The 24,053-nt window shown below is 36.4% G+C and overlaps 2 protein-coding genes across 2 annotated transcripts in view; one reads left to right on the top strand and one right to left on the bottom strand.

The window, feature by feature from the left end:
• Window positions 1-15,650, bottom strand: part of nf2a (NF2, moesin-ezrin-radixin like (MERLIN) tumor suppressor a) — a 30,840-nt gene extending 15,190 nt beyond the window's left edge. Inside the window, exons 1-7 of the mRNA XM_032578417.1 lie at window positions 14,944-15,650; window positions 13,685-13,810; window positions 13,456-13,578; window positions 9,156-9,239; window positions 3,337-3,405; window positions 3,087-3,169; window positions 1,461-1,536 (exon numbers count right to left, since the gene is read on the bottom strand). Of these exons, the coding sequence (XP_032434308.1) occupies window positions 1,461-1,536; window positions 3,087-3,169; window positions 3,337-3,405; window positions 9,156-9,239; window positions 13,456-13,578; window positions 13,685-13,810; window positions 14,944-15,057 (675 nt within the window). The 5' untranslated portion in view covers window positions 15,058-15,650. The remainder of the gene's footprint in view (window positions 1-1,460; window positions 1,537-3,086; window positions 3,170-3,336; window positions 3,406-9,155; window positions 9,240-13,455; window positions 13,579-13,684; window positions 13,811-14,943) is intronic.
• Window positions 15,651-16,139: 489 nt separating this feature from the next.
• fbxo21 (F-box protein 21) lies at window positions 16,140-23,885 on the top strand. Its single transcript, XM_032578416.1, has 12 exons — window positions 16,140-16,400; window positions 16,895-17,030; window positions 17,976-18,085; window positions 18,262-18,383; window positions 19,031-19,177; window positions 19,376-19,509; window positions 19,582-19,718; window positions 20,498-20,677; window positions 20,973-21,105; window positions 21,316-21,506; window positions 21,588-21,745; window positions 22,920-23,885. Exons 1-12 carry the CDS (start codon window positions 16,177-16,179, stop codon window positions 23,159-23,161), a joined length of 1,914 nt encoding a protein of 637 aa, XP_032434307.1. The 5' UTR covers window positions 16,140-16,176; the 3' UTR covers window positions 23,162-23,885.
• The last annotated feature ends 168 nt before the right edge of the window (window positions 23,886-24,053 follow it).

Below are 24,053 nucleotides of genomic sequence, written 5' to 3' on the forward strand. Positions count from 1 at the left end.
AAACAATTGTTTTGCTCATCTAGAAAACATTTGAGGTAAAAGTGCCTTTTAATATACCCTCCATGTATACCTAAAAACATTCAGAATTTACTGCCCATATTTTTAAGCAATGAGGACAGGTGAGTCATTTAATAACAGCACAGTTCAGCTAACCTGTCTCATAATTGTTCATAGTGGCTTCAGGGTTTCTACACCCTTTTTCAGACTAAATCTTCCCACAGCTCTTAAATAGAGCACGCTTTAAACACACCGATTAGGCATAACATTATGACCACTTGACTAAGAGTGTGTTGTTTCCCCCTTTGTTGACAAAACCTCCCTGACCAACTGAAATATAGATTTTTCCAGACTCCTAAAAGGTATGCAGTAGCATCTGATCTAATAACAGGAGATCCTTCAAGTCCTGGAAGTAAGAAATGGGGCCAATCTAGACTGGACTGGCTTCTCAAACACATCTCAAAAATCCTTGATTGGATTTAGATCTTTAGATTTTGGAAACCAAGGCAAAGTCTCAGAACTGATTCTGGTTCTCCTCAGGATTTCCCCCAGATTTATAAGCCCGGTGAGAAGCCAGGCTTTACTTGCATCGCTGACAGGCTAAAGCTAGGTTTATAGTTGATGCATTGAACACAATCTTGCCCCTGAGTTGGCCTCGAGCGCTGTTGCAGCGTCTGGTCGTGGATCTCAAACTTTTTGTAACTTGGTGTGGATCGCACACACCACCTTTCACTCTAATTGATGGTTTGGAAAGTGCTCTTACAGAGTAGTTTCACCTATACTTTAATTCACATGATCCCTCTTGAGTGAAAGGTAGTGTGGCCTTAAACAAAATGGATGGATTTAGGGAAAGACAAGAAAACCTAATATAATGAATACTTGCATAAGTAAGTAAGCTCACAAATATTCTAACTTATTGTTACCCATTTCAAGTAACATTTATTTTCATTTATTTTATTATAAATGTGAGCAGCATTACATAGCTTGTTTTAAGATCCATAAGTAGAATTACCTAAAGTTAAAAAATATATATATTTTAATGGTATTCTTTGTGTTTGCCTCCTTTAAGACACTATAATTGGTGTTTAGGTATCAGCAAGTTTCTGAGGGAAACCCTGGGGTTTTTTTTGTTTGTTTTTTTACCCCTCCAGGGGGTCTTTTGTGGGCTCTATGGCCCATGACCAAAAAATAATTTGTGCTATTCACTTCAACTGTTATCGGTCATGTTGTATGCCTGGTTGGAGAAGTGAACCTGTAAAAACCACCAACCAACTCGATGAACAAAGAAATGGTTAGCTCATGGACAAAGAGATGGGGAAGAATGGAAAAATAAATGCTGGGAGTTTAAAATTGGAATTGGATAAGTATCACTGCATGTATATGATATGAAATAAATAAAGAAGACTGCATAGGAATCCTGCAACTTACTTGATAAAAAATAATGAAATGCAGCATTGACTCACCTTGATTAAAAAGTAATTGACGCCATACATGTCCAGGTCCTGAGCTATTTTCAAATACTCCATCTCAGCTTCGTCCCTGGTTCAATGATGAATGGAGGTAGAAAATGATTGAGGAGAATCCAAAGGTTTGGAGAAAAGAGGGAGGGAAGGGGATAAAAGGAGAAACAGAAGTGGAGAGGGAAAACAAAGATCAAACCTTGCTTCATTTGTTTTCTGTGCAGCATATGTCAGGTTATGAGATCTGTAAAAACTTTGTCACAAAGCCCTTGCTAGGGCAAAAAAAACACATAAGCACAGAAACAACACAAACACAGCTCTGTATCAGATTTTAGAGGTCATGTTTGATGGAAACAAGACTTTTTCTTATGCCTTCAAGAAAGTAAATATTGCTGGAGAGGAGACGCAGGCATTAGTTCTCTTTTCTCCCAGCAAGTTGGCCAATTTCTGAAATGTTTGGGTCAAATTAGCAAAAAAAAAAAAAGACTTTTCTGAGAGACTGTTTGGCCTGGGTGATTAGAAAATGTTATACTTTTCAAAGATTAACTGGGAAAGAGGGGACAATGCCAAGTAAAAAAAGATTAGACACTCCAATTAAAGACTGTATCAAAATAAATTCACACAGAAATGTTGGATTTATGCAATGATGTCTAGAGCTGAAAAGTGTGTGGTTTCTCCCTACAAATAACATGTAAATAGAAGGTCAGTCAGTCACTTTGATGTGGTGCTTGGAAGTCAATCAGGTTCAAAATGCAGGTGGACCAGTATACAGATGAGGGTTTCCCATCAAAACAAAGTGATTGACTTCCTCCCACTGCCAGGAGCATCAGTGAGATGCTTACATTGTTTGCTTCAAAGGACAAGTTTACAAAAAAAAAAAAAACTGTGCAAAGTGAACTGACTACCCCACAGGCTGTGGTAAAACATGTTATACAGTGCTTTGTATTCACATTCCATGGCATCTATTTCACATTTTGCTGTTTTACAGCCACAAATCTAAATGTGTTCTACTGGAATTTCATAACAACGTAAAAGCAATTTTGTCCATTGTTTTTTGTTTTTTTTTAATTGGTCCCAGTCGAATTTCCCTGGATTTGCCTCCATCTTCAAAATTAATTATGGCCAGTTTCCCTGTCTCTGCTGAAGAAGAGCATTCTCACTGCATTTGTCACGAATAGAACCTCCTGTGCCTTTTTCCAACAAGTTACTCTTCCATAAAGTTTGAGGTAGAGTAATACTTGTCAGCAGATTCTCTCATCTTAGCTGTGAATCTCTGCACCTCCTGCAAAGATACCATGTGGCTCTATTTTTGACTACTTCTAATTTACTAGACCAATGACCTCTATTTTTGTAGGTTTGTTTTCAATTGCATCTACAGCTGATACACTGCACTAAGTTAAAGATCCTAACTGTGAATATCAAGAAGTTTATAATGTAAAATCACCAATTATTCAGCTTCCCATCAGATTTACTCTTATAAAATACTTTGTCTTTGCACGTGAGTGGACGTTATTTCTGCACAAAACCAGTTAAGTACCAAACCTTCAGCACATCCTGCCTGAACTCAAAACTTAAAACTGTGCTAGCAGTAAAACTTCAGAGCAGTCTATTCATAAACAGCAGTTTTACTTTGTTCTGCCTCTGTGCTCGGCATAGCATGCTGTGATCCTCTCCTCCCACATTTCTGCAGTCATCTGGTACAAGTTAATAACCTGAAATGGAAAAAGACAGACATAAATATGCATAAATGCTCACAGACAAATACAGTATATTTTAAAATGCCACATACTGTTCAATCTAGGCGGTTGGCAAGATAGAATGACAAATATGTCAGCATCCTATCTTATGAGTGACAGTAAGTAAACCAGCAATCACTCACCCTCTTTGGCAGCAGTTCCTCCTCAGCCAGGAAGCCTGGTTTGTGAACTTCAGGGTCATACTCTCCGTACTGTAAAAGAACACAGACAGGCCAACTGATCACTGCCTTGTCTACAAAAACAAACCCAACACTCTTCTCTCCCTTTATTCTCCAAGTGTTTATTGGTTGATGTTTTATGAGGTAATTTATGTCCGCTGTGGCATAAATTACATAGTAAACATTGTTTACTACGCACTGTGAATGATGCAGTTAAATATGGAGGTCTATGGGAAAACAAAAGTAGTCTACAACTAAAGTTACTGGGGTATATACTGGAGTTATCTTCAGCTGTACGGGACTATTGTTTACAAGAGGTTTTAAGTGTTACCTCAAACTACCACACAGTCCAGGTGGCTTACATATGCTACTTATGACTGTTCATGTGTATTCAACCTGTAAAAATATACACACATGTCATTTCATTAAGTTGAGCCATAATCACAGCCCTACCAAGCTTAAAAATGGTAAGACCACAATCATTTTTGTTATATATATATATATATATATATTTTTTTTTTTTTTTTTTTTTTTTTTTTAAAGTTCTCAAAGAGAAATCATAATCAGTCAAAAGCAGTACCGCCAGCTCAAAGCTTTACAAAACCTGAAAATCAAAAACTGGCCAAACAACTCTGATCAGCTCTTCTCTATTAAAAGCACATTTTTTCAAATGGATTTTTCTATTTAAAACATTTAAGTTGGTTGCATTAGTGGGGGAAAAAATTAACAATAACAAATTTATCCAACAAAGAGACCGTCTTGGAAACTATTATTTATGGATGATAGTACATTGTGTTAAAAACGACAAAAGAGACAATAGATTACGGATTTAAGTCACAGCATTATGTTTTACAAAATATATTTTGAGTTTATATTTTATTGTATTTTTATGTAATCATTTGAATGTTTTGGAGCTTTGGAACCCACTTGAGAGTTATGGGGTCTTGAGATGATCTCAAGAAAAATAAAAGATGGCCATAGGTTTGTCAGAAATGATCAAGTTTGTGTCTGGTAATTCTGTTTATAGCTTGTTCAAGCTCTTTGTGTTGCCATTATTTCCTTGTTAAATTGGCTCATTAAAAATATTTACTTCACCCAGTGATAATCTGGGTCCCAATCTCTGTTACTATTATCTTGTAGGTCAATAGCGGGAATGTTAGCAAACCACTGGTTTTGAGTTAATTAACAAGTGAAACAGCATAAAAACAGACTTAGGAGACCCCACTTTTATAAAAACCAATTTACACACAGTGTATAAAACACCAGGGTGGTGACCATGTCAGCTTAGTTTCAGAGGCTTATATAATCGGATAAATCTTTTTAGTTTTCCATCATCATCTTATTTACTCACAGGGTTGTAACCCATTTATTTCTAATTGCTAAATAATTGTTCATACAGTAATTTACTGAGGTAATATAGCATTACTAAATTCTTTTGGGAGAAATAGGGTGGTACTTTTCACCCTCTGGCATCTGATTACTCTTGTAATTTGGAAGTGAAATGTGCCAGAAAATTTCTGAGAGCATCGTCACCAAAGGACAGCCTATTAGTGACACCCAGTTAAAATACTGACAACTGTATATCCACTAGATAAAACAATATTCACAGCCCTGTAAAATAAACAGCACAACCATAAGAAAGAAAGATTCACAAGCACAGAATATATTCAGACCAAAAGATAACAATGCATTGGGCATATTTGCTAACCATATGGCTTTTGTGCTCCGGATTCTGGCACACAGAGTCTACAGCAAAACAATAAGAGTTTATGTGGGATTTATGTATTCTTTCGGTATGAGCTCTAAATAACTCTGAACACTAAAAATTACGTTAAAGGATTTTCTATGTACACAAAATCATATTGTGTACAAAAGAAAAAAAAATACTACTTCAAAGTAAACAGGGCTTCAGATTCTCACAAGCTAAAAAAAATGATACTAATATAAGGTGCTGTCTTGTTTAGATGACTTAAAAAGGACACCAATTCCAACAGTTCTATTGAAATCTATTATTCTGTCATATTTGTTGCCACTTGGCCAATCTTGGTCTGTAATTGCTAAACCTTACTGCAAAAGAAGTTACCTCTTGTGTTTTTAAACAGCAGATGACTCATCTCCGATGACCCAGAAGAGATCAAATCTCAGCTCACAAAATAAACTTACTGGTAAAATAATGGCTAAATAAGAAACACTTAAAAACATGATTGTTCTTTAACAGCAGTGTCAGCAGATAATAGCAATATACCTACCTACATGCTCAGAGAAAACCAGTTTGTCCGAACATTTACCAGAAATGTCAATAGACAAATATCCTGTGCGGTTAATAATAACATGAGGTACTTTAAACTGTAAAAACAACCTCCTGAGCGACATTTGCATAAATAGCAATTTCAAACACTGGTTATAATAAGTTCTCTGTTTTTTGTTGAGCATTTCCATAACTCAATTTTTTCAGTAGATTTTTTGAAGTGTAAGGTTTATGTTGAAATGCTTGCATCTGGTTCTGTTTTGTTCTTTGGACAGTACTACTGCATATTACAGTGTGAAGCAGACTTAAATACATGAAACAAGCTACTCAGTTGCCCAGGCAGTAAAGAAATCACAAACCAAAACACTGTGACCAAGGATCAAGTTTTCTTTTCATCGAACTTAAAAAGCTGATTTTTGGGCTGTTTGTTGGCCTGAAACATACAGGTGTGGCTTAACATTTTGCCAAAAAGACTAAACCTGACCAATGACGTGGTGGTCCGTCATGATAAGTGGAAAACATTTCAGTCAGCTAAGGTTCCTAGGTTCAGAAACAGAAATGCTCATTGGAACTGCAAAAGAACTAAGTGCTACGTAACTCTACAGACAGTCACTTGGTATTTTAAATGTTGAAATGCAGAGCACGCTTGTTTAGAGGGCAAAGCTTCATTTTTCAAAGAAACATGGCAGCAGAATATAAGTCTACAAAGTTACATTTTGATGAACGAAGAGTCTTGTAGAACCAAGTTCTTTGGAAAGACAAGAAAGTAAATGTGCATTACCCCATTTGGAAAACCAGGAACAGGAATCAGCACAAACGCCTCAGAGTAACTGTAAAGCATGGTGGTGTAGAGATGATGATTTGTGCTTATTTTTTGGCCACAGGACTTTAGCAGCTTGTCGTCATTGACAGTAAGCTTCTCTGTACTGCAAAGCAGTCCATCAGTTACAGTCCAGATTTCAACCTGACAGAACTGTGGCAGCTAAACTGAGCGAACTTAAGAAACATTCTACAGAAGAGAAGTCCAAAGGTCTTCCACAATAATGTGAGAGACTGGTAAAGACATATAAAACAAACTACTGCTTGTTACTGATGCAAAATGTAGTTGCCTTAATTTTGCAGTAGTTCTAGAAGTGAACGGCAGTTTTTGTGTTTCCATAAACTATTATTTGAGGTAAATCAACTTGACTTAGTAAGAGAGATTCAAACTTTTGGTAATGATTGAACAGTACCGCAGATGTTGTTGGAACATAGTCTGACCACCAAGCTTAATGGTTTTATTGCTCACTTCAAGTTAGAATTTGTGCCCCACATAAAGAAATGCCTCAATGACTACCTCAATTTTTGGATTCACAAGAATCAAACAAACTGATTAGCGGGAACAATAAAGTCACACCATTCACAGCTGTTCCAAAGGCAACAGTAATTCTATTAATATTTTTGTTTACAGAATTACTGAACCGTCAACTAAAAATATTTATTGCCGTTTTGATGTTCTAATTTAATGTCTTTACAAGAATAGAAGGTAAAGCAGGCAATAACATAAGCAATAAAAAAAGATATCTTAAAGTCTTGAAATATGATTCTCTAGTGCCAACTTCAGGTTGGCATCATTAAACAGAAGTCACAGCACTAAAGTAGATTTCACTGTGTAATATATTCTACTTCTCTGGTGGCACAGTGATTCTGTTCAAAAACAGATCATGAGGAGAAAAGAAGAGGCTGCCAAACACCTCTCAACAGCTGCAGTGCTTAACAAGAACCTGCTTCCCCTTTACACAGCCGCTTTAGTCATACTGACTCTAATCAAAGCTGACTGTTGATTAAATGAAAACAGACTGGGGCCTTATATTTGTGCTGTTTACCAGTCAGAGGGTGCAGACACCAAGAGGCACATGGCACAAGCTGATGTGCGGGTTTTTCTCCATCCACATGCTTGTTTTCACCTGGGCCTGTTAAATTGGTACAAAAAAGGCAAGTCTCTGGGGGATCCAGGCCAAATCTTTTGAGACAGAGCTCTGGTGTGACTAAACCATGCCTGTCTGTCAAGAAGCTGCATCCCAGTCCTCCTATGGTTTTCTAGTGGATTTCAAGACGGTAGGACCTTTCAAGCAATGTCTGAAATTGCTGGAGGTTTATTATCGGAGTTTTGGTGGTGGTCTTCCCAAACTATAGCTAACTTGTTTTATCCCAAAGAAAGACTGTTTTTTGTTTTTTTTCATCCACCAACAATATGGAACAACCTACCCCAACGTGTTGGGTATGGATAACCACTTTGTTTCTAAACCAAAACTAAAAATAAAATAAAACTTGTAATTTTGTGCATTGATTTTATTGTTTCATGTGTGTTTTTATCCAATGTACATCTTTTAAATTTTTCCCTGTGCATAGGACTTTGATTGAAAGTTCTTTATAAATAAATGTGTTGTTGTCAGTATCAGTATTCTTATTAATTATCTAGATGCTGAAAGCATCTGACTTCATCTAGAACAGAAGTGTCCAACTTCAGTTCTCAGAGGCCGATGTCCTCCAGGTTGTAGATGTGTCCTTGAAATTCTGACAATTATTATCAAAACTAGGAAAGGAAAAGGTACAGTATGCTCCACAGATCCTCATCAAGACTTTGATAGCAGCGATCTGGATCAGCTGAGCTGATTTATGACTTTTCAAAAGAAAATCCACATATAAGAAGCATATGATAAAAGGAGGCAGTCTTCTTGGATAGCTACAAAAAACTAATAAGGGCTATTGCACCTAAATTCTTCCTGGTGCAGAAAATGCATAACAAAAGGACAATATTAGAAAACCAGATTAGTACAAATAAGTGAGTTATGCATGACATGCAGGTGAAGTTTTGAATGGGTCGCACAGAAAAATAAAGATAGACTAAATGAGTGCACAGCTCTTGTTTAATTTGTTGAGAGTTAAATCTCAAGGGAATAGTAGAGTTTTCTTATAAGTGGAGTACTGGTAAGAGGAAATGACCTGAAGTGTATGACTGTTAAAGGGTTGTAATAAAACAGTGTTAAGGAGTGCAAGGGTAATCTAGCCTGGCAACAATGCTCCTCTGAATATCTCTATTAAAAACTCTAGATAATGTGATTATGGAGGTACATGTCAAATGTGTATGAGTAGTGTAACTCTTGAAAACTTTCTTCTGCTGCTATTTCTATTGTGTGGCTTTAAGATTTTGCTTAAATTTTAGCTGTAATGCAGTTTCAATGAAAAGAAAAGACTGTTGTGTGTTGGTTAAATGTGTTAAGTCCTAGAACATGGCTAAAGAAAATACAGCATCATAACCATATATGGAAGATTTACTTTTTGAGGAAGACTTAAAAGTATAAAACATTTTTGCAATGCAACTTTCATTTTGGTAGTGTCTTCAGTCAACAGCCAAAAAATTAATCTGTGGCATCAATATAAGATATGTAACACATCTGTTCCAGGTGAGATGATTACTTGTCAAATTTCTCAAGAATCTGTGCTTTGAGAGGAAACTTTACTCTCCTTGTGGGTTGCAAAGAAGAACACTGACCTTGGCATGGACTGCATAGGATGCCAGCAACACAGAGGCCTCTGGAGGACAGTGGATTTCTTCTTCAAGGATCTTCTTCCTTACCTAAACAGAAATTTCAACAGTTTTCAGGTTTGAATGCTTTTGAATAAAAGCATTCAAGCTATTATTACTTGAATGCTGAAGCAGTTGATTTGTATCCCATCTTTTCATACAGACATTATGTTTAGCTATGACAATTAATTTTTTAGATCAGAGAAAAAAAGAGATTGTCGTGAATTTATTTTTCAGGAAATAATTTTGACTTTAAATCTGGATGGCTGCTCTTTCCTATTTCCTGAAGATTGGTTCTTTTGTCGCTTCAATAAAAACAGCAAAAGACATGAGGGCCGTACAACCGAGATGATTTAATCTCACTCATGCAATAAAAAGAACGTACTGCCCCAGAGATAAGCAATGGGAAAAACAACACTTTGACTGCTGAGTTTGTGACAGCCCCAACATTGTTCCCCAAACTCTAAACTGACAGATAAGGAAATTACATTTAGTGACAAAAAAAGTTGTGATGCATTTTGAGCTTCATTTTAATCTCTGTTCCTTTGTTTTTACAAACACTTTGAGTTACTGTGTATCAATGGTGCAATAATATTAAACCTGCCTTCCCTTTCATTAAACTTCAGCCGAAGTAACAAGTTTTGTCATGATAAAAACTGTCACCTGTTAGGTAAGTCATTTTTTGAAAACTTTATTTTTAAAATACAAATGTGACAACATTTGAAATGGTTGTTAAATATGAGTTTATTATTCCATAACCTTTGATTTCAACCTGCCTTTTATGACTATGACACTTGGTATTATGCTTTGACCTACAAAATGTTACAAAGTATTCATCACATTGAAGCACTTTCTGACTGAATCTTTAGTTTATGGCTGAATCTTATATTAAAACTCCATCAAAACATAAGATTGCCCATGACATACTGAATAAAGATGTTTCTCCTAAAAACAATAACTGGTTTGTGGGAAAAAAATTATTTGTCTATCCAGAAAGGAGATCAAATATGTGCTTAAGTGTTGTAGTTTTGCTTCAGTGTCATATATAAACAGTAAGGTTTTTTTCCCCTGGTCCTTTCACATGTTGATCAAAGTTGTGATAGCTTAGTGCTTAAACAAGTGAAAAAGTTACATCAAGCTGGATCTACAGAGATTAAATTCAGAGATTCTATGGAGACCATAAAACATCTGCAGATATAGATTAGGAGAGATTTGGAGAAAAGATGGATGATAATAGATTTTAGTGTAAATTTTTTATGCTCCAAGGCTTAGATAAATACTCCATGTTAAAATAAATCCAATATGAATAAGTAACGAATAAATAGGAACATAAAGAAAATCAGCTTTAATCAAAATTATGCAGTTAGGGGAGCATAAAGTCATTTTTAAAAACATTGGTGAAAATTGTTATGCAGTATGATACACAGTAATCCGATGGGACTCTATGAAAGCTTTTTTGCCTCTAAAGAACATGAATAGAGCCCTAAATGAAGGATTAAGCAAAGTCCAAAATGTTTTTGTCCTTACTTAAACGAATAAAACAATTCGAACTGATGTCTTTTTTCCACTTGTTTACAATACTAACTGCAAAATCAACTTGATTCAGGAAGATCAGCTTTCTAATCAGTAGAGCTGTGTGTTCTTTCTACATCTGTACAGCAGCTGATGCTGAGTTCTTTCTTTTATTCTAAAATACAAAAAAGTAAAATTAAATCCTCACTTCATATAACAAGAAAAGACTCATCCAAGTTTAAAGTGCTGATTAAACTCTCAGGGCTCACAGTAATAACATTGTTTTTAAAAGGCTTGAATTCACTCCAACCAAGATGAAAGCAGAGCTTCCCACCAGGCGTTTCATTCTTAAACTCCATCATCACTCAAACTAATTGATTTACAAACCTAAGTTGCATAACCACATATACATCACAAAAGCAGATTTTCAGGTTAGATGGGGCAAACATGCTGTAGCAGCGGTTATATAAGTGGGCAATTTCATGCTTCAGACCTCGTCATTTACAGAGTCAGTCAAGCTGTCTTTTCTTGTTTTGAAGTAACAAAGGTGCGGAGCAAAAGGTGACAGCCTTAATCATAACCAGCACTAAGAGCTGAGGATGCCATTCCCTTTACAAATGAGAGCACGTTATCATCCCAGCCTGTTGTGACGGAGATGTGCATGTGTCTGTTGGTGTTGTAAGTGCTTGAATTTGCGGGGTGTGAGCTTGAGTGTGTACGTATCTGGATCAGTGATCATTTCTGATAAGCACTAATCCAGCTGTCACGCCTGTGACATTATCTGAACGGGGGCCGCCTCCTGACATTATTGGAATTAATGAGAGCAAAGAAATAAGCAGGCAGGCAGTGTGATGCACTACGCATTTATATTCTTCTTACTTGTGGCTGTGTGTTGCCTTAACTGAGTAATCGGGCTGTTAGGCTTTTCTCGATAAATTAACTCAAGCAGATATAAATGAAGTAAGAGTATAGATAAACATTTAAAGTATATGCCAAAGAATAGAAGTGCAACATAGTTTGCTACATAAATAAACTAGCACAACTGACAATTTATAAGATTACATTAGGATTATGTCAATAGTCCAAAGAATTTTTGGGCAATATGGATTAAAATAAAATGTCAGATTTTTTCATACCAGATCCAATTCTGCTAATTTTTTTTTTCTCAGTTTCTTTTCTAAAAAGAAAAGTGATTTTTATTTCAATCATCCCTTCTGTGAGCTGTACGACATATTGTTGGGGCCATGCTATAAGAGGTTTTGTTTAATTATGTGGATATAGTCACAAAGTTAGCAGAATAAAGACGTAATTTTGCCAGAATAACATTTTAAAATTACAAGAAAACATGTCATCTTAATCGGGCTTAGATTACAAATTTTTGGTAATTCTCATAAAATTTCTACTTCATTCTCCTAATATTACAACTTTATTCTTGTATCATTTCAACTTTATTGCCATATTACTTCCTTTTCATATTATTGTGACTATTTTTGTAACATTATGGCTTCATTTTCTTACAAAAAAATTATCTTAGTCTGACCTATTTCATTGTAGATTTGACCTATATTCAAAGTCAAAATAAAAAGAAGCTGTAAAACACACATGTAAAACAAACATAAAACATACCCTGGTCAAACAACAGGGTGGGCCTCTGAATTATGAAAACCAAAGGAGTCCATTGATGAAAAAATTCAGATTTTCCAAAAACAAAAATAATGAAAAACAATCAATTAATCAATTAGATGATAAATCAATTAATCGATTTATCACTTAGCTTTACTATAAAGCCTAATTGGTAAATGACTAACAGGTAGCACTGGATGATTATAGCAAAACACCAAATCTCATCTCTGGCTAAAAGAGTGATAGGGCAAGCTCTGTAGGAATGCCCCAGGGAAGTATTACTGAATGTAAAGGGCAGCAGTAATATGCTGCCCCCTGATTTCACATGGCTGCACATGAACAGAGTAGGACGATGGAAAAGGTGCATTACAGAGGGTCCTGATGAACATCTTTCAGAAAAAACTGTAGGCGTGTGCCCCCTGTAGGCATTGGGACACAATAGATGGAAGCTACAGATGCACAAAAAGAACTTCAGTTAAAAATGAACTAAATCATCTTAAAGACATAGAGTTTATTTCACCTCAAGAGACTGCGAGTTCTCTTCCTTAAGTGTCACACTTGTTTAAAAGGATAGATTTTATTTTCCTTGCTGGTTGTGCCTGCTTCCATGAATGCTTTACCTTAAAGCACCTTTTTAGAAGAAAAAATATATATTTCTCCAGGTTTTTACTTTTTAAAATTCTGAACTTTTGCAGACTCATTTTCTAGATCCTTCTGACATTTTTATGATATTCTGGGCATTTAAGTACATAACCTTCATCTAGTTGGGTTTATTAACTGTCATGTTCTATAAAACTTTAACAAACATAGAGTTTGCATACTCATTTTTACAGACTTGAGAAATGATCAGATTCTGTTTCCTATTTTCCAGACTTTGTGGGAGCACCAAAAACAATTAAAAAATGTGTCCACTGTCCAAATGGCGATTAAATAATCTTGAGTTAGATTAGCTGGTAACATCTGTTGCTTCAAATCCCTACTTAGCTGTATACCAACTCCTGCTTTTATATCTAACTGTAAGAATTCCTAAAACTAACTAAAATTAAAAAACTCACTAAATTCTTATTGTAGTTAAAATTGTATAAGCAGAATAGAATAGGATATGAAAAACTACAATTGACAATTGGCTTACCTGTAGAAAGAAGAGACGCTGAGTGATATCTTGCACTAGCTCCTCCTCAGCATTTTCTGGGTAAAACTTGGCCAGGAAGTGGAAGGTGATTGGTTCATCTTTTGAGACCTCTTGGTCTAAAACCTGTAAGCATATACCAAAGACAACAACAATACTACATAATTGATCAAATAATTCCAGTAGAAAATGAACAAGTATTTTAGGAAAACAAAAAAAGTGGCACAACAACCTTCCTTTCCATCTTCAGCCAAGCCACTGTGTCCTTTATGTTGTACTGGAGCCCAAAGAACCAGGTTTCTCTCAGTCCCAAAGTCCGGCACACCAAGTCAAAAAGGTCTTTTCCTTTCCACTTCATCTAAAAGTTAAAGATAGATTTTTTTTTGTTCTATTTTTCAGACAAGAAACAATATTTCTTGTCTGACAAAGAAGTAAATATCATAAAATTAAATATATTTAAAATCTCTTCAACATGCTGCATTTAATATACAACTTCCAATTCAAATTATTTTAAGATGGAGAGAGGAGAATGTCATAAAATCAAAGTTTCCTTGAGTTTTACAAGGCTTTGTAGCCAAAAAAGATGCAAGTAGTAAAATCCCACCCAGTGAGACACACAAGGACTTTCCCACGCGCTTAATAAGTGAAATGAAAATGTTTTCCTAATTTTTGTCATTTTAGATTAAACAACACAATGGTCAAACAATACCAAATATAGCTGAAGTTGATATAAACAAACCATGCAAAAACATGAAAACAAATATAAATATTGAGCCTGTCACGCAGCAAGAATGAAACAAGGATAGTAAAAAAATAAATCTAGAATAAGGGATTTTGTTTATTACAGATACATAATACTTACTTAACCAATAAGTGAGATAATAGTTAGTTTCACGCAAGAAAATAGAAACTTGTAACTAACATTATGCTGGTGTGTATAATTACCAAAAAAGCAGCTGCTACCCATAAACGGTTCCTCCCTTTTAAATATAGTGCTTGCAAGTAATTTTGTTGCCTTTCATTAAAAAAAAAACACACACACACACAAAACCCCCCCCCGGCAAACTGGGAGAAACAGTCCACTATCAAAGGGGAAAACATATAAATCACGGAATCAGGGTCAGCACTGATTTCAACTAGGGACTAAAAAGTGCTTGACTGGGATGCGGTAAACACAGCAATCCCTTAAAACTTATGTTTAAGCAACCGCGTGGGCGTCACATCCTTTTCCTTTATTGACATCTGCTGCCGTCTAGCGGTCAGCAAGTGAAATACGTTGGTTTCATGGGAATTTCTGAAAAACTTAATTTTTACTCGCTTATGAGCCAACAATTTCGACTTCCTTCACATTTTATCTGTATAAATTCAAGATTTTTTTGTAGTTGCTTTACAATTTGAAATTAGTGAGCAGAAGAACAACAACAATGTCGTACTTGAATGTTTACAGCATTACTCATTATAATAACAAAATGAAAGATTGTTCAAACTCACCTCGCACTTGAACTCCATGTCTGACTCCATGGTGCATATCTTTACTTTAAAGTATTTGGCTTGTTTTCTAATCAAAGAGTTGAATCCTATTTTTGCTGCTAAAGCACTTGCCATGGCGACTCGTAAATAAACGCTCCTATTCTATTCAATACACCAATGATACTTTAGACATTCCTTATAAACTAAAAAAAGCCCTATTAAGACATTCCTCTCTAAATTAGTTCATCTTATGGTTCGGAAACACGATAATGTAGTTAGCGGTTAGTTATCCACAGGTAAACACAACATGCATGTGAGTTTTCAGCTGATACTAACAATATTTGCAAACAATACTAATCAAGAATTATTTGTCTTTCAGCGACATGTTACTGATTTATCAGACTCCTCTGTATGTAATATTCATATCTCCTATTAATACAAAAAGGTCGACAGATAAAGTTGAACAAAAACAGATAACTACAGCATAGTAAGGCTGGCTGCTAACGATAGCTGGTTAAAAGATAGCTATATAAAAGAAGTTAGCTAACTAAAGTTAACGTCGTTTTTAAATCGACACGTCCAAATACAGCTTCTCGTATAAAAGTTTCTCTAAAACCATGTAAATTCATGAAATTATTTTATCCAATACTTTCCTGTAAAAAAAACTTGGAACGAAAACAACAGCTAACTGCGGCTAACAACCAGTTAGCGATGTCTTTAATAATGCAGTGGTGCATTCGCGTACCGTCCATAAAGTAGTACTTACTGGAAAAATCATTAGAAGTAATTTTGGGATGCTGGGCACTGAATTATGATATTATTCTGCTACTCAAATACCATATCTAGAATTTTTTTTCTGTTATGTGTTTGAGTAAAGTAAATCTGGTAGTCATAGTTGTGTAGCTAAAATAAGGTAACAGGAAGATTTCTTCTTTCATTTTGTCAAGTTCTGTAAAAAACGTTAAAAATAGTTGTTTTTCTTGAAATAAAATTACACGTACACATATTATTTCAAAATAAGTTAATTGTGCAATATATCCACTCTTCAGTTTGAAATTATGCCCACAAATCCGTAGAAATATGTATATATTTCAAGAGAACTTTGAAGGCAGCATCTTTTCCCTCGCCCTTTCCTTTCGGACCGATCTGCCAATCACAATGCAGTACACGCAACATGCCCCACCCTTAGCCAGGCCCCCTGCGCCATAAGGAGGCGGGGCTACAGCAATGAGGTAATCGGGGTAAACAGTAAAAATGGCGACGTCTGTTGCCAGAGCGGAGCAGCTGAGTTTGAACGGGATCATTTACGAGTCCCAATCCAAAAAACTGACCGACCTGCCGACCGAGTTGCTTGAGCATATTCTGTGTTTCCCTGTCCTCAAACATGTCGACGTTTGTAACGTGTCATGCTGCTGCAAACGGCTGCACGATGTCTGCCATGGAAGGGGAAAGGTCTGGGAACACCAATACAAAATCAGGTGCTGCAAATATTTTTAGCTTCTCTTTATGCAGATTCTTGTAACATTTCGTCTTTCTCTTCAGAAAACAATCCTAATATTATCCAGAACTTTAGGGTCATGAAACCCTCCTTTTCGCTTTGAAGGTTGGCTCGTTTACTGCGAACTCACAGGAAGCTGTCATTCTGCTGATGCACCAAATTTGTCCTTATCTCACCGGTGCTAAGCAATATGACCGTGGACATCTATGAACTTCGTAAGAAAAATAGGTTTTAAAATTTATCATTGGTAAAACGTACATCCTGCTTTTTGCAGAGTCCCTTAAAATGAATTTGTTTGATCTTGAATCCTATATGTAGTCCTTCAGCTAGTCTGACAGTATCAGTTCTTTCTGTAAGGGATACATCTACTGCATCAGGATGATTGAAGGTTTTAGAGCCTGATTTAACCTCCTCCAAAAAAAAGAAAAAACCTAAGTCATTGTGAAATTACAAATTTACTCCTTACACCGACAGATGGCCAAGACTGCAGAGGTTTTATCGTCAAAATGAGAGCTGTGACTGGCTTAGGGAATACATAACCCGGCATAGAGTTGGAATACAGATACGAAGGACAGTGGAATCCATTTCAAAGCGATTCTTCACAGAAGTTGTAAGTAATCACCTTCTTATTAAGTAATATCATTATGCAAGAAAAGATTTGACATAATGTAGAATCAGTGATGCTGCTTTAACCTGGATAGAGGCATGAACCTGTTACTCATATGCCGAGGTCTTAAAAAGTTTCCATACTACTAAAAAGAAGTCTGTTCCTAGGGCTTAAAATCAACTACTGAAATTTCTCCATCTGCATAGAATTGCACAGTGTGTCACCTCCCCTACCTGCTGCTGAACATACCCGTCTTTTTTTTTTACAACCTTATAGGTATTTTTACGTCCCAATTTATTTCTCCCCAATGACAAAAAAATCCATTAAAAGTCCAAAACGTTAAAATATCATCTACCGACATTTTCTGTACAATAAAAATGTAAATCTTTCAAATCACGATGAACCTGAATGTTTCTATCAAGTATTAATTAAATCTTCAGGTGGGTTAGCCATTTAAAGGCCTATATGTTTACTTAACTCCTGAAATAGATTTTTATTGAAAATGATCAGAAAGGCTGTATTTTTTCCTATGAGGACATTTAAGTTTCTTTCTATTATTTACAAAAAGTTATGTTGTGCAATAAGCACATGAAAACTACATCTACACATAGCTGGTGTTTATTTTATTAATTGTATCCATGAAAATAAATAATACAGAAACATGGTTATGGTTAATTGTCAGTGTTATGAGATAAATTTTCCTGCAATAGGAATCATTTTCACTTTTCTTTTTAAAAAAGGAGATAAGCTATGCTGTAAATTGTAGTTAAGTTTATAGTAATTACCATGCTACAGTGAACCTGTGAAATTTTCCTAAATATCATCATACCTTGAGAATTGCATACTGGCTCATGCCTAATTGGAAGGGATAAGTGTGTGTGGGCGCATGTTTGTGCAATAATGTGAATCCGCTGGGTTGCAAACTAATCCAGAGTTCTTGTAACTCAGCCATGCGTTGGCCAGGTGCTTGGAGACAGCTTTGCAGAGATCGAGTCACTTGGGATGCCAGAGCACTTCTGTGAAGACGAGCTCCTCTTCATACTCAACTCAGACAAGAGGTGAGAGTAACACTGTGCTCAAAGTCAAAACAAAACCAAAACACTCCACAAACAGAAGATTTTGACCCATCAGCTGGGGCTTGGATGTTGATTCAGATAATTCTTTGTGATTAGAAAAACTTTGTTGCATTACTCATTTGTGATGCAAATGTTCATGTCTCTCCACCCTCTTCCAGGAAAAGCTTGACCCTAAAATACTATGCAAAGAAAATCCTTTACTTCCTGAGGCAGCAGAACATCCTGAGGAATCTGAAGACCTTCTTAGCCCAGCCCGCAGAGCAGCAGTCGGCTCTGGAAGGTAACCATCAGTGCTGGCCATTACCTTATTAATATCATTCATTGTGAAGGTTGCAACATATCAGCAAGTCAGTTTTTATTTTGTAGCAATTTCTAAATTGAAAGTGAAATTATTATAACTACTTCATAGAGCACCAGAGATTGATTACAAATGCAACTTTTTCATAACCTCAAGGTTTTGTTATTGTGTGAGAGAGTTAGCCTCTTTCACAAAAGGAGTGGAGGTTTATGACGCTTAGAGCGACTTAAACAGGAACAATCTACATTGGACAGCTGAGACAAGGATTAGCTTAAGATATAAAATCTCCAAGTTGGTCCAGTCTAAGACAAGGGATTAATATGTAGAAATGTACCTCATGCCTGCTGTTGGGTACAGTGGAGAACCTATGATGCTGTGGGTCAGTCCCTGAATGAGCAAAAAGTGGAAGATGCATAAAATATCTTTTCAGTTATAGTTATACAGTTACACAATTTCTTCATTCTGGATTTATTTAGAGCTTAGAAAGCATTGTTTTCAGTTTTAATCACATTTTGAAAAGCAAGTCAAAACAAGATGCAAAAAAAAAGGGTATTCTCCTCCCTCGCCTTAATTTAAAATTGCTTGTTTTCCTCATGCATGTCTTTTTTGGGTTGTATTTGCTTTGCTAGGCGCTGTGCTGGTGGATCAGTATTGCAACCCATTGGCTGATGTCACACTGGAGTCCATTTCACAACAAATAGATGATGTGGCAGAAAAAGCAAAGAAGATGCTGAGAATCAAGAACCCTTCTCATCCCAGCCTTCGGGTCACTAACAGTAGGTGTTTTAGAAAAAAATTTAAAAATAGTAAAAAAACAAATAAATAAATCAAACTCTCTTCTTTTTCTGGGGCCTTTTGCATGTATTTTGCATTTTTGTTCTTCACCCACTATTGTTTGTTTTAAAATATATTGCGAGTAGAAATAAAAAGCCTGAATAGCTGAGCTCTGTTTGAAACAACTAACTTGTGTGAAGGTGACTGTATGACGGAGGACTTTGAGCTCCAGAGGCAGGTGTTGTGGGCCCTGAACACAGTTTTGTATGAACAGCTTCAGTATAAAGGCAACGAATGCGACTACTACAACCCGCTCAACTCCTACATCCATCAGGTAGGCACCAGCTGACAACTTTCTCTACTATGTTGTTCTGAAATATTTTCACCGTACTTCTTATTCACCCAGGTGCTACTTCGGCGGACAGGTATACCCATAAGCCTCTCTATCCTTTACATGACGCTCGCCCGGAAGCTGGGCGTTCAGCTGGAGCCCGTCAACTTTCCCAACCACTTCCTGTTGCGCTGGTGCCAGAGACCAAGAGGGTATGGCTTGAAATTAGAATATTTACATCTTTCTTATTTACACACTGATTTCAACCTTTCAGTTACACAGATTACCACATTAGCCTAAAATTATTGAGCAATCACTGATCATGTTTTGTCTTTCTCGATTTCCACTTTTTTTTTTTTAATATACAATCATGCAATCTCTAGATATAGTGGTGTAATTTCTGTTATGTGGCAGTTTAATTAATCTGTAGCTTATTAATGGACAACTATGTTTTATCTAAATGGCTGCACCTTTCTGAATTCTACTTTTGCTCGTTTTTTGGCTGTGTGATTATAAGTCAAAGTTAATTAGATTGAAACAAGGGTTTTGCAACCAAAGGACATGACAGAGTTGAGTTAAAAATCAGTCCTGCCTTGACCATTTTTTAATTCATTAATATTTGAATTTCCTACTTTTTGTAGGGGTGGGAATACTAAAAAAGAACCTTTTATGACAGCATTTTTTGGCATTGTTGCTCAGTTTTACATTTATTACAAAGACGTTTCTGCTAATTTGTTGCTGATCCCCTGACTATTGGAAACAGATACACTTAAAATATATCAAAGTCTTTTACATTTGCATCATAAATCATTTCTTAATATTTATTGAAATCAGAGCTTTTCTTGTTGTTCTCACTCTACAATATTGCAAGAAATTTAAATTGTCTTATCAAGTGATTTTTTTTTAATAATAAATGCTTAAATATAAGTGTACAACTCAGTACATTTTCTGAGCCTATTAAATAAATGTTAACAGAACATTCCATATGCAGGAGTGAGGATATCTATGACTTTGTCTACATTGATGCCTTTGGGAAAGGCAAGCAGCTGACGGCGAAGGAATGCGAGTATCTCATTGGCCACCAGGTGACGGCAGACTACTACAGTGCCATTAGCACCACAGAGGTGCTGCTCAGGATGGTGGGGAACCTGCTCAACATCGGCAAAAGAGGGTAAGAAGAACCATTCACATTATTAGATGAAGGATGTCTGATGCAAGATTATTTTGCAGGTACAGACATCTTAATCTTTCAATTCCATGCTAATCAATTGATTGATTACTTATGACTTTCTCAGCTCCTGTTACTGTCTTCTGCCGGGGTCTATTGTTGTCAGTCAGTGATGGTATAAGTATAGTCTTGGAGCGCTTAAAACTGAATAAAATGTTACACCCCATCCTGTGCCTGCTTTTTACAAAATACATTTTCAGTTTAAGCTGCATCATCTCTGGTGTGTGTTTTCCATCAGGGAAGGAAATGAGAAATCTTACCAGCTGCTGAGGGATTCGCTGGATCTCTACCTCACCATCAATCCAGATAACGTTCAGTATTTGCTGCTGCAGGCTCGCCTCTACTTCCACCTTGGAATCTGGCCAGAAAAGGTCAGACTTGAGCAAAAATGTTTTCAAATACAAGCCAGATTTTTCATTATTATTTTGGGTCTAATTTTGAATAACTGTTTTATATCTTAAGCTGGAGTAAAATGACAAGAACACCAATCTATATAACACTTTCCTATATTGCTATTGTGTGGTATTTTAATATTTAGCATTGTGCTGCTCTTCACTTATTTTCCTTCACCTTGTTCCCAGGTGTTGGACATCCTGCAGCATATCCAGGCTTTGGATCCTTCCCAGCATGGAGCTGTGGGCTACCTGGTGCAGCACACACTGGAGCACATCCAGCACAAGAAGCATCCCGTCACTCCTGAGGTGAAGCGGCGCAGCGCTCCCGAACACCTGGAGGTCCAGTATTCAGTCGGCCTTATTATGAAACACAAGCGGTAAGTTCCTATAAAACACAACGCAGACAAAAAGACAAATTACCTCAAATTGTAAAACACTGTTTACTGAAATTCTTCCAGGTCGGGGTATAACTGTGTGATTTACGGCTGGGATCCTAAATGCACCATGAGCCAGGAGTGGATCAACACCATGAGGGTCCACCAGTTGTCCAGTGGAGCTAACCAACCATTTTACAACGTGCTGGTGCAAGACGGGACTTGCCGTTACGCAGCTCAGGGTACGCCTCACATCCACCAGCAGGGGGCTTCTCCTGATGAACCACAGATTGTACTGTAGGTTTAAATGTTAAAGGCGTGCAGCATATCAAAATTATTTTTTTTTTAAATGAAGTATTCCTCAAGAAGTACTTGAAATCTAGATAAGGTCAGAGATTATTGTGTTCTGTAATATTCCACAAGGTTAAAGCATGCAGAGAGAAAATGATCTCTGACCATTCCCCTTAGGGAGTAAATTTGTAAAAGGAAAATATAATTATTTTTAAATAAAGAACAAAAACACATAATAAATCTTAAAATCAAGATACAAGGATCAAAATCAAGACTTCCAAACCATATCACGTAGGTTTACTACTACTATTCAAAAGGAGTAACCATAAAACACTTTAACATGAAAACAATACTATAAATTATATTATATCTAGGCTGCAAAACTTTACTAACACCTCTGATAGCCCTCACACTGCCAAATTACCCAGTAGCTCTTTTCCCAGCATGTGTGCTGTGATCATGATGAGTAGAATCAGCTGTGCTCACATAACCTGCAGGAGCCACACCCAAACCTGACCTGCTGCTCTGCATTTAAAAATAGAACAAAAGATACTGTTTTTCCTATTGGGGCGTATTGGCTTGTTTTTACTTTCTGCAATATCAATTGGACTTTGTGCACATCTTTAGAAAGTTGAGTTGGATGTGCAAAAAGTAAGAGGAGATTGTTTTTATCCTATGAATAAATTGCTCAACTTAAAGACAGGAGTATTTTAAAAGTGTGATACTGTGCTTCTGCAATTGATGGCGGCAAATATATTTAAATGCTGATATCACAACTGTACTAGAGGGCATCAACAATATTATCTGCACCTCTATATACAGAACTATAAATGTTATTCCAAAGCTTATATTTGATTGTGCCAGAGTTGAACTTACTTCCCCATGTGTGAAATCTCCCAGCTTGTATCTGCATGACTTTCATTGTTTGAACTTATCTGTTCAATCTTCAACACTTCAGCATTTCCTACAGGCTATGTTTCTCAAAGCCACAACATTCTTTTGATTTCGTAAAACTCTGTTGCTTGTTCCTCTTTTTATAGAAACAGTATTGACTAAAAACACCCTTGAGTTGTGTATTTAACCAATGTAGCATTGCAGTGACGTGTGTTCATTGGTATTCTGCAGAGAACCTGGAGCCCCACTCTGCCCCTCTTGAGATTGGGCACCCGGAGGTGGGCCGCTACTTCTCAGAGTTTGCCGAAACCCACTACGTTGCCAATGAAGAACTGCAGACACGATACCCTGAGGACATGAGGGAAACCCTGGGCACAGTGCAAGAGCTCTACCACAGAATGACTCCTGGATCTGTCAGCCGAAATGAGGCTTCTGCCTCTGAACAAATGAGCCACCAGTTCAAGTCGATGTAGCAAGTGGTCCTGCTGACCAGGGTTGACAAATACCTGTTCCCCTCTTACTCAATTTACAATCATCCTAGCTGTTCCTTTATTGCACTCAGACTGGGACTTTCTTTTTTTGTTTTTTAAAGAAGGAAATATGGTTATTGTTGTTGCTTTGAGACCTGTTCAAATACAACCATTTATCTGCTGTAAAAACAAAGTTCAGATCACTGGATACAAATACTATTTCTACATGATGTAACACATATTCATTTATTTTTAATCAAGTCAAAAAAAGCTCAGTTTGATTTTAAAAAATCAAATAAAATACAACCCAAAAATAAAAGGAAAAAAAAATAACTTCAAGTAAGCAGCTAAGTGGACTAGAAAAGTCAGGATGTTTATCCAGGTGCTGTAAATCCCTCCTGCCCAAATTCAGAGAATGCTTGTGTTCCCACATTTCCCTGCATCCAGCACCAGTCTGCAGCATATAAACCCAGTGCCACACCAGAGAACTGAAAAAAAATAATAATTACGATAGATTTAACTCATGATTTAACAGAGTATCACGCACTTATGAAAGTTTGACTTTCACATTCCTACATTTACCTTTTATTCTGTATATTTACATGTGAAATATGTACGATGCCAAGACTCAGGATGTCTGTCATGGAATGCCAAGATGGCGACGACTTGAAATAGCAATGGGTCTAAGCTTGGTGAAAACTACAAAAAATAAAGTGTTTCAAGTTTCTCTGTTGTTTTTTTCTCTAAAGTAAATAATGCATTTATTACTTTATTGTGGGAACATATGCAAAGCCAGCCCAAGGTAAAGGCAAGAAAAAGGTCAGAGGTGCCCCCCGAAACCTAATGTCTCAGAGTCTATAGTGGAAAATAGATTTTCAACTGTAGTGTATTAAAA

The sequence above is a fragment of the Xiphophorus hellerii genome, chromosome 12, assembly GCF_003331165.1.
Source record: "Xiphophorus hellerii strain 12219 chromosome 12, Xiphophorus_hellerii-4.1, whole genome shotgun sequence".
In the NCBI taxonomy this organism is placed as follows: Eukaryota; Metazoa; Chordata; class Actinopteri; order Cyprinodontiformes; family Poeciliidae; genus Xiphophorus; species Xiphophorus hellerii.

Excerpts from the sequence above, each read along its gene's own strand:
- fbxo21 (XM_032578416.1), top strand. The coding sequence starts at position 16,177 with ATGGCGACGTCTGTTGCCAGAGCGGAGCAGCTGAGTTTGAACGGGATC. Across the intron at positions 16,401-16,894 it reads GAACACCAATACAAAATCAG|ATGGCCAAGACTGCAGAGGT; the intron begins GTGCTGCAAATA and ends TTACACCGACAG. Across the intron at positions 20,678-20,972 it reads CTCAACATCGGCAAAAGAGG|GGAAGGAAATGAGAAATCTT; the intron begins GTAAGAAGAACC and ends GTTTTCCATCAG.